The sequence below is a fragment of the Podarcis vaucheri genome (genome assembly GCF_965113315.1).
Source record: "Podarcis vaucheri genome assembly, chromosome: 6".
Lineage (NCBI taxonomy): Eukaryota > Metazoa > Chordata > Lepidosauria > Squamata > Lacertidae > Podarcis > Podarcis vaucheri.
This window is the reverse complement of record NC_138764.1, coordinates 54708051-54721282: the sequence shown is the minus strand read 5'-3', so window position 1 is coordinate 54721282 and position 13232 is coordinate 54708051. Positions and strand designations below refer to the sequence as shown.

The window sequence follows — 13232 nt, the reverse complement described above, 5'->3', positions numbered from 1 at the left end:
TTTGCCTTCCTACCCTCCACCCTCCAGCACTCGTGCCACAAAAATATGCTTTTCCAAAGTTTCTCCCAGAGGTTATGATCTATATTGTGTCCAATATCTATTGCCCAGTGTGTAATTGAAGCTTTAACAAGCTCGTCTTTTGTTTCCCATTCTAATAAAAAAAAAATACATTTTAGACAGAAGTTTCTCCTTATTTTCTAAGAGTTGTTTTTTCAGATTGTGAGCTTTGGTCCAGAAATCCATTCTTTCTAATTTAAACATGTTGTATATCTGGTGATACTGCAACCAAACCGTAACTTGGCTTCTAAAGTTTCCCATTGAATTTAGTTTGGGTCGTCCCCCCGCTGTAAAATTCACCAGTTCCCTGTAAGTCACCCATTGTCTGTCCATATCAACTCTCTTAATTGTAATTGCCTCAATGGGAGATAGTCATAAAGGTGTTTTTCTTTCCAGCAGATTTTTATATTTCTCCCAGATTCTATACAGATTCTTCCTAAGGATGTGCTTCATAAAACTGTTGTAGGTTTTAGCCTTCCCATACCAGAGACACGCATGCCAGTCGAATGTTAAGCCTAGATCTAAGACATGGGTAGGAAAACTAAGGCCCAGGGGTCGGATCCAGCCCAATCACCTTCTAAATCCAGCCCACAGACGGTCCGGGAATCAGTGTGTTTTTACATGATTAGGTGTCCTTTTATTTAATATGCATCTCTGGGTTATTTGTGGGGCCTGCCTGGTGTTTTTACATGAGTAGAATGTGTGCTTTTATTTAAAATGCATCTCTGGGTTCTTTGTGGGGCATAGGAATTCATTCTCCCCCCCCAAAAAAAAATATAGTCTGGCCCCCCACAAGGTCCGAAGGACAGTGGACCAGCCCCCTGCTGAAAAAGTTTGCTGACCCCTGATCTAAGATGTCTGCATTGTCCAATATAATCCATTCTTTTAACCAACACAAACAAGCTGCCTCATAATACATTTTCAAATCTGGCAGAGCAAAGCCTCCTCTTTCTTTTGTATCTATCATAATTTTATGTTTAATTCTTGGCTTTCCCCCCGCCAGATATATTTAGAGATATATTTTTCCATTCTTTGAAGTAGCTTAAATTGTTTACAATTGGGATTGATTGGAATAAAAACAGCATCCTAGCCAATATATTCATTTTAATGGCACACGTGTGTGTGTGTGTGTGTGTGTGTGTGTGTGCGCGCGCGCATGCGTGCGCGCACGCGCACACACACACATACACATATGAGTTTGTAGTTCCCTCTTTTCAAAATCCTATTTCCCTACATTTTCTTCTCACCATTGTGGACTCTTCAGTTCACAAAGTTGGCAGCTGCAATTCTCTGCCCCTTTTAGGTTCATAATCACCACATTTCTACAGATTAAGAACAAATTAAACGCGTAAACCCTAGAATCTAGGCTTGTCTACTAGAGCTTGCTCCCCCTCTGCCCCCATCCTGGATAGATGTTATATCTCTCCTGGAATTTCTGGGCATTAAGGAGTGCGTATAATGTTCTTCCCAGCCCATGAAACATCCAGCCCTTCTCATGTTGCTGGGTGTGGCTGCTAAAAATTCCAAAGAATGAAAGCAACGTCCTGAGCTGTGTGAGAGAGAATAAGAGAAAACATTATAAAGATCAGATGAGTTTGGTGCAGCCAGCAAGAGGACAGTCCAAACTTCCCTGATGAATGTCAACAAACTGCAGTTCATATACTCTCAAACTATTACCTATTTAATAAATCCAGACTCTACCTTATGTAGAAGTTGTTGTTGATGTAATGAAAAAAATGTACCTGATACCTGATTATGGTTTCTATGGCAAATATTCAAAAATCCATAGTTGAGCATTACATCTCTCAGGACCACCAAAATGTCACAAAAGCATGGCATTGAAGAGCTATGGATTTGGGATATTTTTATCGACCAATATAGCAACCAGGGCTTTTTCAGCCAGAACTCACCGGAACTCAGTTCCAGCACCTCTTTTTCCAGAAAAATAGCACTGATTGCAATATTTTCCTTTTTTGGAGGGGGTGGGGTGGGACAGATTGGTGTAATTGAAAAACTGGGGGAGGACAACATTTTTATGTCTCTTTATTTCTCTCCCCATCTCCAACTGAGCCTAGGGCTTGCCGATCAGAAGGTCGGCGGTTCGAATCCCCACGACAGGGTGAGCTCCCGTTGCCCGGTCCCAGCTCCTGCCCACCTAGCAGTTCGAAAGCATGTCAAAGTGCAATTAGATAAATAGGTATCGCTCCAGTGGGAAGGTAAATGGCGTTTCTGTGCACTGCTCTGGTTTTGCCAGAAGCGGCTTAGTCATGCTAGCCACATGACCCGGAAGCTGTACGCCGGCTCCCTCAGCCAGTAAAGCGAGATGAGCACCGCAACCCCAGAGTCGTCCGTGACTGGACCTAATAGTCAGGGGTCCCTTTACCTTTATTCTTACATAAAATAACCAAAGCTATTTGAATTTGATTTTGAATTTGTTTGGGTGGTACAAACTCAGTCTCTAATCATTCACAGTAGGGAATGACAGAGGGAGGCAGCGAGATGTCAAATACACCATCTACTATGTCCTTTTATGATGACAGGGCTGGAATTCAACCTTCCCTGGAGGCAGCTCCTGACAGAGAAGCTGAGTCACAGGAGTGAGATGCTGCCAATACTGCAGGCATATGTAAAACCTGAACAACAGCTATCTGCTGATTAACGCAGAAGGAAGTTTTTCCAAATCTTAAGGTTGCCCCTTTCTTCCTATGACAATATATTGATTGGTTTACAATATTTATATACCGCCCTTACTGAAGGAATATTTCCACAGTGATTGATATAAAACAAGGCTAGAATAATATATCTACGGATCAAAACTGAAACTTTTGACCAGCATGATGATAGCAATTCCTTTCCCAAAACCAAGCCCAGAACAGAATTCTGTGAATCTAGATCAGGGCAGGGGACCTGTGACCCTGCAGATGTTGTTGGACTCCCAATTCCAATCAGACCCAGTCCACATATCCTATGGTCAGGGATGGTGGAGGGCCACAGCTCCTCATCCAAATAAACAGCTTCATCCAGATGGAACTTTCCAACAAAGAAAAGGTCCCTGAATCAGTAAGAGAAAAATGTGGTCTTCCCTGCTTGCTAATGCACAATGGGGAAAACGCGCAGACCAAATTATCTGCATTCTGCAATCACTGCACAAGTGAACAAGAGAGCCCCTATCCTAAACATTTGTTAAAAATAAAACGTAAAATAGAGAAGGATTAGCTAAAAAGAGGATGTGCCACACATATGACATTGATGGAGAGAATTGGATTTTGTGGTGCTCATCAGAGACTTTCCTTCATCTCTGCCAGTAAAAAAGCCTCCATTTTATGAGCTTGCTGCTCCATTTTAGGTGCTAAACATAATCTTGAAACTACTGCACTGACTCACAAGTAATTTCATTGCCTTACTTGGCTGCAGTCTGAAATCACTAGGAGATGCACAGATCTGATTCAACAGCTTTTAAATTAAGAAAAACCTAAGTAACAACCCAATTATGTGGAAGCTGCTAATGGCGGTTGATTAAGTCAGCATTCTTGCACAGACACCCAGCCCACATCCTCTCCCGATTTCTAGATCTTTTGCAGTGAAAAGAGACAGGATTTTCAGAGCTCAAAGCACTGGCTCTGTGATACAAGACAGAGATGCTAGAGACAGGGCAATGCAGCAGAGGATGGAGCAAATCCAACACTAAGACACTGATGCTACTCAGCTTTCAAATATCACTACTGTTTTACTAGAACTGAGTCTTAGCACATTCAACCAAGTAACAGCTGCATTATACCAGGGTGGTTGCTGCCCTTTCTGTGGTTGAGATTAAGTACGTATGTGGGGTGCATAATGATTCTTTCCAGGTGAATAGATTGCTATGAGCAGGGCCTCTCTCTCTCTCTCCATTATCAGCATAATCACTAACATATCTGTTTTACCAGATTGCCATTATAGCGCATAATAAGCAGAAGTGACTTTACTTCAATCATCATCATCTTACGGACGAAAACATCATCCACCTTTGCTTTTTAACAACAATAGACTGTGTGGGTTACTTTTTATAGAGAAATATATATGTACAGTACCCATGATTTAAAATTGTGTACACTGAATCTGCAAACAGGACCAGCAGTAAAAATCAGACACACAATGGAAAAGGTTGCGGGGAGGACCTATTATTATCTGTCAAGACTCGTGTTGGTAACATTTTTTAATTGATCTGCAAGGGTGACTTAAAAGGTTTGTGTTTCCTCATAAGCACATTAATAATACGATTTACTAATTTTAAGCCATTCTCCATTTACTCACTTCACTGCAAGCCAAGCCTGTACTAATACAAGTCATACTTACAATGCTGTTGTTGAGGGTGACATTATTGGTGTACAGATACTCAATGACTGCGAGGAACACCTCTGGCTGGACGTGGCTGAGGATCAGTGGGGCTTGTATCTCCTGGGGCTGGCTTAACATTGCATGGAGTGCCTGGCAGCGGGAAGTGAGGAGGCAGCGATGGGCAAAGATTTCCTTCTGCTCTCTGCCTACCAGAAATGTCACATCACTGTGGGAAAACAGGCAATGAGTTTACCATGCACACTTCTCAACACCCTGCCCTGCTCTCCCCTTTCTCCAGCTACTCTCCCCATTGAGAACCATCTTGCAGAGTTCAGCTGGCGTGTGCTCAAAGAAAATTTGCAGTAGGTGTGCTTGAATACATGAAAAAGGTGTCCTGTTTGAAGTCCGAACTGGACAGGGAACACATTTCTCCCCCCCCCCCAAGAAAGGACAATCACATCTTTCTAGGGACAGGTGGCAACCCGAGTGCCAGATTTAGTCCTAGAATAAATGAAGCAGTAATAGTAATCCATCAAGCAGAGAGCCTTCTCTTCAGCACCGCGTGAACAAAGACAGTCACCATACAGAAAGAATGGAGTAAGAGCTTCCCAGACAGAGGATGTGACATTAACCTCAAAAGTTCTCATTTTAGAAATAAAGCATAAAGCACTTGAATGGGGCTTTTAATTGCGCACTTGGTTTCCTGCTGTTCCTCCTCAGTTTCAGCAAACTCAGTAAGTACACTATCTGGGCTGCATGTATTGTTTCCTGGGGTCGAACTACATGTTACAACATAAGAGCCCTGCTGGATCAGGCTGAAGGCCCATCAAGTCCATCATCACGCTCTCTCAGTGGCTAAACAGATGCCCCTGGGGAGTTCACAAGTAATAGCACCCTCCCCATTTGTGCTGATATTCAGAGGCAGGCCACCTCCAGAATCATGGCCGGAAGCCACAGATAGCCTTATCCTCTATGAATTTGTTTAACCCCCTTTTAAAGCCTTGTATGTTTGTGGCCATTATTATATCCTGTAATACTACAAATTACAGGTGTGGGTGACTCTAATCTGATCCAGAACCAAACCAGGGGGGGGGAATCCCCTTACAACTCCACCCCTTCAGTGCTGGGTTTGAGCTGCAGGGGGTGGGGAAGGGGGCACATACTGGAAATTTGGGTAAAAAATGCACGAGTGCAGGCACATCTATGTAGCTCATGTAACGTACATACTGGCTTGCTTTTCTCCAGCCCAGTGTGACCTGGATGGGACTCTGAAGGGTGGGTGGGCATAGAGCCTGAGGTGGATCAGGAAGCAACAGCATGGCAAAAAAGATGAATAAGTTTAACACAAGTGGCTGCACATGACCGGATCAGCATGAAGTAGAAGTGGAATAATTTGGCAATCTACATGGGCTTAAGTAAAGCAGCCACGTGATGCTTACTTCTGTGTTCCAAGCAGTGTTATGAATTGCCCAATTGTATATGTAAGGGCACCAGAGTTATAGAAAGGGACTACTACAGTTGCTTTGAGTCGAAGCACAGATGTAGGAAGATTTCCCTGCCACATTACAGTACACGGGTATGTGAACCCAGGTAGCTACAGCAGGGCCTGTTCTGTAACTCACTTCACTTCACTTAATTTTCCATTACCTTAGCGGCTTTCTCGCTGACCTCTATGTACCAGAAAACTAATCTGCATTTTTGACTCACACCTGTTCGTAAAATGTCAATTCCTCTGAAACAAAACAACAATCTCATTTGCTAACTACACCAACGCAAACAGCCGCAGTAGCATATTATAGAAAGAATCAGTTGCTAAATAAGCTGCACTTTCCCTGGGCTTTTCCCAGCCCCGAGCTAGCACCAGCTGAATAATACCATGCAGGTGGCAGCCTTGCTGCAGGAGGGCAGGGGGACACCAACACTTGAAAGTAAAAGCAGGGGACACACATGTTCCATTGTTGAAGATGGAGTGTAAACCAAATCAATATAAAGTGAAAGTACCACAAAATAGCATCCACTACTGTAGACCAAAGGAGGCAGCCTTCTGTTATATGTCTTTTTTATTAGTGAGAAGCACTCTGCCTCTAAAGAAGATATTGCACTCATATAATTTTTGTTATAATGATTGGTGATGATATTGTTATTGTAATAATAATAATAATAATAATAATAATAATAATAATACTCTATGATGCTATGTGCAACTAATTAAGTCATAGGTGCTGTCCATAGGAGGCTGGAATATTCACACAAGCACATTCATGGGCATAGCCAGGGTTGTTGGGGGGGCAGACCTTTTGTTAGGGGGCAGAACCCCCGTTTGCTATGTATTTATATTGATTTTTATTTATTATGGGGGGCAGCTGCCCCTCCCTGCCTCCCCCCTTGGCTATGCCAATGAGCACATTCCATTCAGCACTCTCGTTCACAATAGACATGCTAATGGGGAGGAGAAAATATCATTTTTTTCAATGACAACATAATATAGTTTGACAGCTAGGAAAATGCAGTATTCATTCAGCAATGGCTCTGAATCCCCAAGGAACAAATAGGAATCAACACTGTGCAAAACCAAACAAACAATCTCTCTGGAAAGACCCTCAGTGGAGGAATAAAATGGTCTCATCACATGCAGTTGGGATAGCTCCTCACCAACACTACTGCAATGTACAAATACAATCTGCTTAAAATCTCCTTGCAAATTTGGGGGACTTTAAAAAAAAAATATCAAAGTGATGCAGAAATATGATGGATTGAAATTACGTATGGAAAAATGAGAAACTGATAAAAACTGAAATTTCATCTAGAATGTAGAGGCAGGCTCCTCTATATTCAGTAACCACATAATGCAATTCTGTATGGTAAGCCCCTAGAAAAATCCTTTATATCCTGACCAAATTCTTCATGGGAAGAGAATCTTCACTTGTCTCATGCAGTCCCCGATTGCTATATCTCTAAATTAGATTTTGTAATAGGAAAAGATCCTGTTTATTACAGATGAAAATTATGCAATGTGACCACTGTACCAGTAGCACAATTCGGATAGGGAAAGCATTTAGAAAAACACATCTTGATAGTTCCAAAAAGCAAGGCAACCCACATTGAATAAGGAGGGAAATCTCCACCTCAAATTCTGCTTAAGTATCAGCCATTTCTGATAGCTTGGAGGACAAAAAATGATTATCGGTTCTAAGATGAATTAAGCGTATGAAGTAATACTAAGAAACTAATTAATGCATTGATCCTCAAACTTTTACTCAACCAGCATTAACAGATTAGGGCATTAGCACTGACTGAAGGGCATTCACAGATTAGGACATTAGCACAAACTGAAGTTCCAATTTTTAAATGAATTTCACAGGATTAATGCCCATCTCATGTTGTATGTAATATCAAGTAAGCAATCAAGGAAGTAGGGCTGAGAATCCTTTGAGAGAAACCTAGCTTCAGTCCTGGGCCCATCATCTGAGGCACAGATGAGGTAACATGACATATACACAGAAGCTCAATTTGATCAATAAAACAGATGAAAGCAGCTAATTGTTTCAAAATGTTGTTGTCCATGTAGCACAGTGATGGCCAAACTTGGCCCTCCAGTTGTTTTGGGACTACAGTTCCCATCATCCCTGACCACTGGTCCTGGTAGCTAGGGATGATGGGAGTTGTAGTCTCAAAAAGAGCTGGAGGGCCAAGTTTGGCCATCACTGATGTAGCACCTCTAAACATAGATCGGGAGCGGGTTGTGAAGGGCCAATCATCACTGTCGGGAAATGGGAATGTGCTCAGGCACTGCATAACAGGAATCAAGAGATAATAGTCTCTCCGTGCAGTTAAGAGCTATTACATGGAACCTTTTTAAGTACCAAGTTCCCGGTAAGTAGTACTTCACTCAAGAGGGTAGCATCTTTGGAGAGGATGCTTATGATGCTTCTCTTCAATAACTATTACCTAACAAGTATCAGTATAAACACAGAAAATCCAGTGGATGTTAACCAGCAAAGGCATTCTTGGTACAGGGGGCTGAAGCCCTGAGTCTTTTGTACGGGCCCCCATTTCTCCGGTCCTTTTGTGCAGGGCCCCCCATTTTAAAATGCAGGATGTGCATCTAAGTGCAGCAATGGTTAGACCTGAGCCACCTACCAGCTTCATTTGTCTAAAGGCACCCTATAATATTCATGCAAGGTTGTTGCTGATCTGTTTTGTGACCCTTTAAGTACCTAGCAACACTATTGTTAATCAGAGTGGTCAGCAGGACATGGCAGCATGTTGCCAAAATAATCCCACATTTGTTAAAAGCAAGATGTTGGTGTGGACAGCTCACTGGCCTGGCCTGTAAATTGTGCTCAAGGCTACACCAGTGTTTCTCCCCCTTGTTTATGAAAGATAGATTCTGGTGTTACACGGAAGGCAAAGCTGTGACTCAGAAAGAGGCAGGTAACAAGGTGTAAAAGACCCAATGTGGAGTGCTATGGTGCCATGATGGGGATCCTAGCATGGACAGGGCCCTTACCTTGGGCAGGGCAATGGATGAAAGGTAGGAATCTGCCACTCCATACATCCCCAGCCCCTTGTAGGATTGCTCTGCTCTGCCCATCAGTTGGACCAGTTTTGTCAACCTGGCACCTTCCAGTTGTTCTGAACTACAAGCAGGCTGGGGGTGATAGGAGTTTGATGGTCAAAACATCTAGAGGGCATCAAACTGGTGAAGTAAAGGCTGTATTGTATGATATTTTGGGTAGCCAAAGCATTCCCAGCTGACACAATAATGCACAGCCAATCACTCATGCTGTGCTTCTGGTATATATGGTTTCACCTTTACTATCATCTCCACATGAAAAAACAACAACAGAAAAGCTCATAGGAACAGCTGACCCATGCCTTAATAACATATTTTGTATTCTAATCTGCTTATTTATTTCACACACAAAATATACCACTTGATTGTAGAAAAAAACATCAGAGCAGTTTACAAAAAGATAAAGTAATAGACTTATCACTAAAAAGTTTACAACTGTGATTTAAAAACAAACTGTTCCAACCTCCCGCCCAATAATGCATACAAAAATATTTCATCAGATTATTTGCACCTGGGTGCGAGGATAATTGTCCTTTCTTTGATAATTTTAAAACCTTTTTCAGATATCCCCTCCCACTTTTCATGATCCCTAAAAGCAGAGGATCCAAGATAACACCATCATATGTGGTATCATTCACCGCAGTATTTCTGTACTGCTTCCAAACATGTAACGCTTCCCTGACAGTCATGAGCCAAATCTGCAAGAGAGATTGGCAGATAGTGGAGCAGGGTGGGGTCTGTTTCTTCTCTTCACAGTGACCCAGTATTATGATTCTTCCCAGCTCAACAGCCTGGCAGAGCTAACTTAAAACCTGCTCTCTAGTTTACCTCCCTGTTGCGACCTTCACTCCCAGCTCCACCTTGATCCCCAGGCTCTCTTAGCTGGGTCTTCCAGCTGGCTCACCTGAACTGTGGGTTGTTGACGAGAGTCCTGAGGGCGGCAGCAAAGGCAGCTGAATCCCCTAGCAGGACAGCTGAGCAAGGAGAGGCCATAGTTAGGGAATGGGCTCCGGGTCAGGATCAGGACCAGGCCTAGGAGAGCAGGGCAGCAGGCACGCTCAGGGGCTCAGCGGGGGCTTCCTTGGCCTGGCTGTCTGTGATAAAGATAGAGCTGAGAGAAGTCGCGGCTGGCTGGGCGCTCAGCTGCAAGGCAGGAATGCAGAGAAAGGCCAGAAAAGGGGGAAGCAACATAGCTCATTGCCAGGCAACAGCAGCTGCCCAGGCCCTAAAATCCAGCTGCTCTGGAAGGGACCGCAGAAATCCTGAAGGGAAAGGCTTTTGTAAAAAGAGGGAGCAACGCGCCAAAACAGGCTGGAGAATGTGGAAAAATGAGAGGGCGGGGGTTAAATAAAAAAGGAAAGGGGGATAGACTCATTCCAGGGGCTGTCTTAAGCAAGCAAACTGGACCTTTGTGTGTTGGGGAAACTGCCTGCATGGTGTGTGTGCTTTTTTGGGGGGGGGGTCAGAACCGGCTCAAGCTTGGCAGGAGCTCATCCTTGGCATGGGGAGGTCACAGGACTGCCAGCTCCTCTGTCAGCGAAATGAAAATGACACATCTCTGCATCTGGTATCCTCAGTGTTTCTGCTTTGCCACAGAGTTGCTAAGGTCTTTTGCATAATTTCCTGAAGGCATATAGAAATGATTGCTTCATTGTCGCAGAATGCATGTGTGTGTGCACATGTGACAAAAAGAGAGATTGTGATGTGTTGAGGTCATATGACATCACGTATAACAGACTCCAGCACTATCTTTCTATCAGTAGTAGCTCAGGCCAATGCAGAGGTGTAGAATGGGTGGGGGAAGGTGAGTGGAAATGTTTAGGATCATAGCAACATCCTTAGGAACATATACCTGGCCAGGCACTCAAATAGTTCAAAGGCCTTTGACACTGAACATCCTGCCTGCTCTCAAAGGGCCAATTCTTAAATCACGGTACCTAATTGGTGTGGTTACTGTTTCTGTGGTTCCCTCCAGGCCAATGTTTTATTGTGGGCATATTTTGCAACATGTGAATTTGTGTCAGACATTGTTGTTGTTGTTCCGATTTTATGTATACCCCACCCATCTGGCTGGGTTTCCCCAGCCACTCTTTATTATTCCTCTTTATTAGCTCTGCAATACTTTATTAGTTCTGCAATACTTTCCCAATGCTACTACATTATTGCTATCCAGACGGCCTATAGCACAGTAAAAATGGGACAACAAACCCAGAACATCTGCAGGAAGTTACGGAATGTGCACTGACTGGAAATGAAGCAGTATGACCACCCCAAAACTTTTGCAGCCGTGAATAGCATTGAAAGCAGAATCATGTATAACCACCCTGAAAGCATCATAATGAGTGTACAATAAAATGGATGTCCTTAATTATTATGTCCCACAGCTGAAGTAATGTCTGAAGCAGGGATACCACTTGGGAGGAGGGGCAGATGACATCATAACTCCCCATATCCATGCCACAATGCTATCTGGCCCCAAGGAGAGGTGAAACTAGCAGTGACATGGGGAAAGGGTCATATTATCTGACACACACTCCTACATACACAGGCGACTTGTTTCAGCACCACCAGACCAGTGTGAGAAGTTAAGTAAAACATAAGAAGTGGCCCTAGTTAACAGCCCCTGTCACTTTTAGGAGGTAGCTCCCATTTGGTCTTTGCTTCTGTGATGCGAATGAGACACTGCTAACACCTACTCCCTCAGGCTTTCATTCAAACCCAAATACTACCTTAAACTACCGTAACTGGCCTAGCTAATGGTCTGAAGTGCCAGTCCATTGTATCTGTTAAGGCACTTTCGAATGGGCAGGGGTTATGTAGTTCCATCAATGAAGCTAAGTTGGTCTGTTTGTGGATGGGATCCTTATCAGGAAAGTCATATTAAAGGTGCAGGAGCTTAGCTCAATTTCTGAAACAGTCACTGGGCAACCCCACTTGTAAGTAACCTAAACCTATCCTTAGCTGAGGAGCTGCCCTACATAGGTTTCATGCTGTTGAAATAATATCTTTGGGAGACTGTCGGTCTCCACAAGGCCTTCTGGGGCTGAAGGCTCTTTAATCAAATCCTTAAGGTTTACTGCCCAAGGTACTGAAGCCTAGTTAATGTCTAAAGCGAGGTGTACATTAGTGGCTTAAAGCACAGCAACTTTGTTTTCCTGCTCAGCATTTCAAGTTGCATTTGTGTGTTGCTGTGTGCACCAGAGATACTTCAGGGACCTGTTTGGTTTTCCCACGCCTGCAACTCCGCCATCCTAGAATTTATGAAGCTGTCATCTGACATGTGCAACAGCTGTCTCAAATGTACACCCCTCAGCTTTACTGCAAAGGGAACAAGACTTACATTTTCAAATCAGATGGAAGCTGGTTTGAGGGAAATAACACCAACAGCAGTATTTCTCAAGAAACTACATGACATATAGGAATTGTGGCAAATGTCATGTATCCCCAGCTTTGAACACCAGTGGTGAGAGTGCACTGGAACCAGAGTGAGCGGTAATATGTACGCAGACTAAGGTAAAAATTGTTCTCTCCTATCCCCAGAACAAAGTGTGCAATACACTTCCATTTGTATAACTCTCTGCCTGGCAATTAAGTGCTGTTCCTGTCAAAATTGTTTTATTATGCAGGTAAAGAAAGCAGTCTGGGTTATTCAGAAATCACCTGACCGCAGCTGGACCCCCGCATCGCTTTATTTCCTTTTGACTTCTACTTAAATGTCAGATTTGACCCAGCATCAGTGAGCACCTTTAGCTGGACAATAGATCAGGCCTGACTGTTTGCAGGAAGTGGATGGCAAGTGCTTGGATGAAGGGTAACCAAAGCTATCACTGGAACTGATGGAGCCACAGGGGAGCTGCAACCACGGCAACCTGATAACATAAGAATAGGTTCAACATTCGATCATAGCCAACTGTATACTTAATGGCACATTCTTCATGTATATGTGTAAATAATAAAATCATGATGGGCTTCTTCCTTCTGGGGAAATGCACTTCAGATAGAGTTTCACCAGTGAAGAAGCAGACAGGACTGAGCACCCCTTCTCCCTATTTATTTGCTCCAAATCACCCCTTCCTGGTGCTGCTTTGCAGTTAAGCAATAGGGCCTGTCACGGTTTCATTACATGCATTCATGTGCAGCTGGTAGCTAGATCATAAGGCTCTGTTGATGGCATCTCAACAAATTTAATCCGGCTTTGAGTAGATTTAGTCAGCCAATGTACTTCTCTATTTTATTTTGGAATGTGTGTATGTGTCAGAGTGGCAATCTATGCATCATAAGA

The 13232-nt window shown here is 43.3% G+C and overlaps 1 protein-coding gene across 1 annotated transcript in view; it reads right to left on the bottom strand.

Annotated features, from left to right (window-relative positions):
• The window catches only part of BTBD19 (BTB domain containing 19), a 45508-nt gene extending 35183 nt beyond the window's left edge, over positions 1 to 10325 (bottom strand). The window contains exons 1-2 of the mRNA XM_082226793.1: positions 9855 to 10325; positions 4393 to 4600 (exon numbers count right to left, since the gene is read on the bottom strand). Coding sequence (XP_082082919.1) covers positions 4393 to 4600; positions 9855 to 9943 — 297 coding nt within the window. The 5' untranslated portion in view covers positions 9944 to 10325. The remainder of the gene's footprint in view (positions 1 to 4392; positions 4601 to 9854) is intronic.
• Positions 10326 to 13232: the final 2907 nt, after the last annotated feature.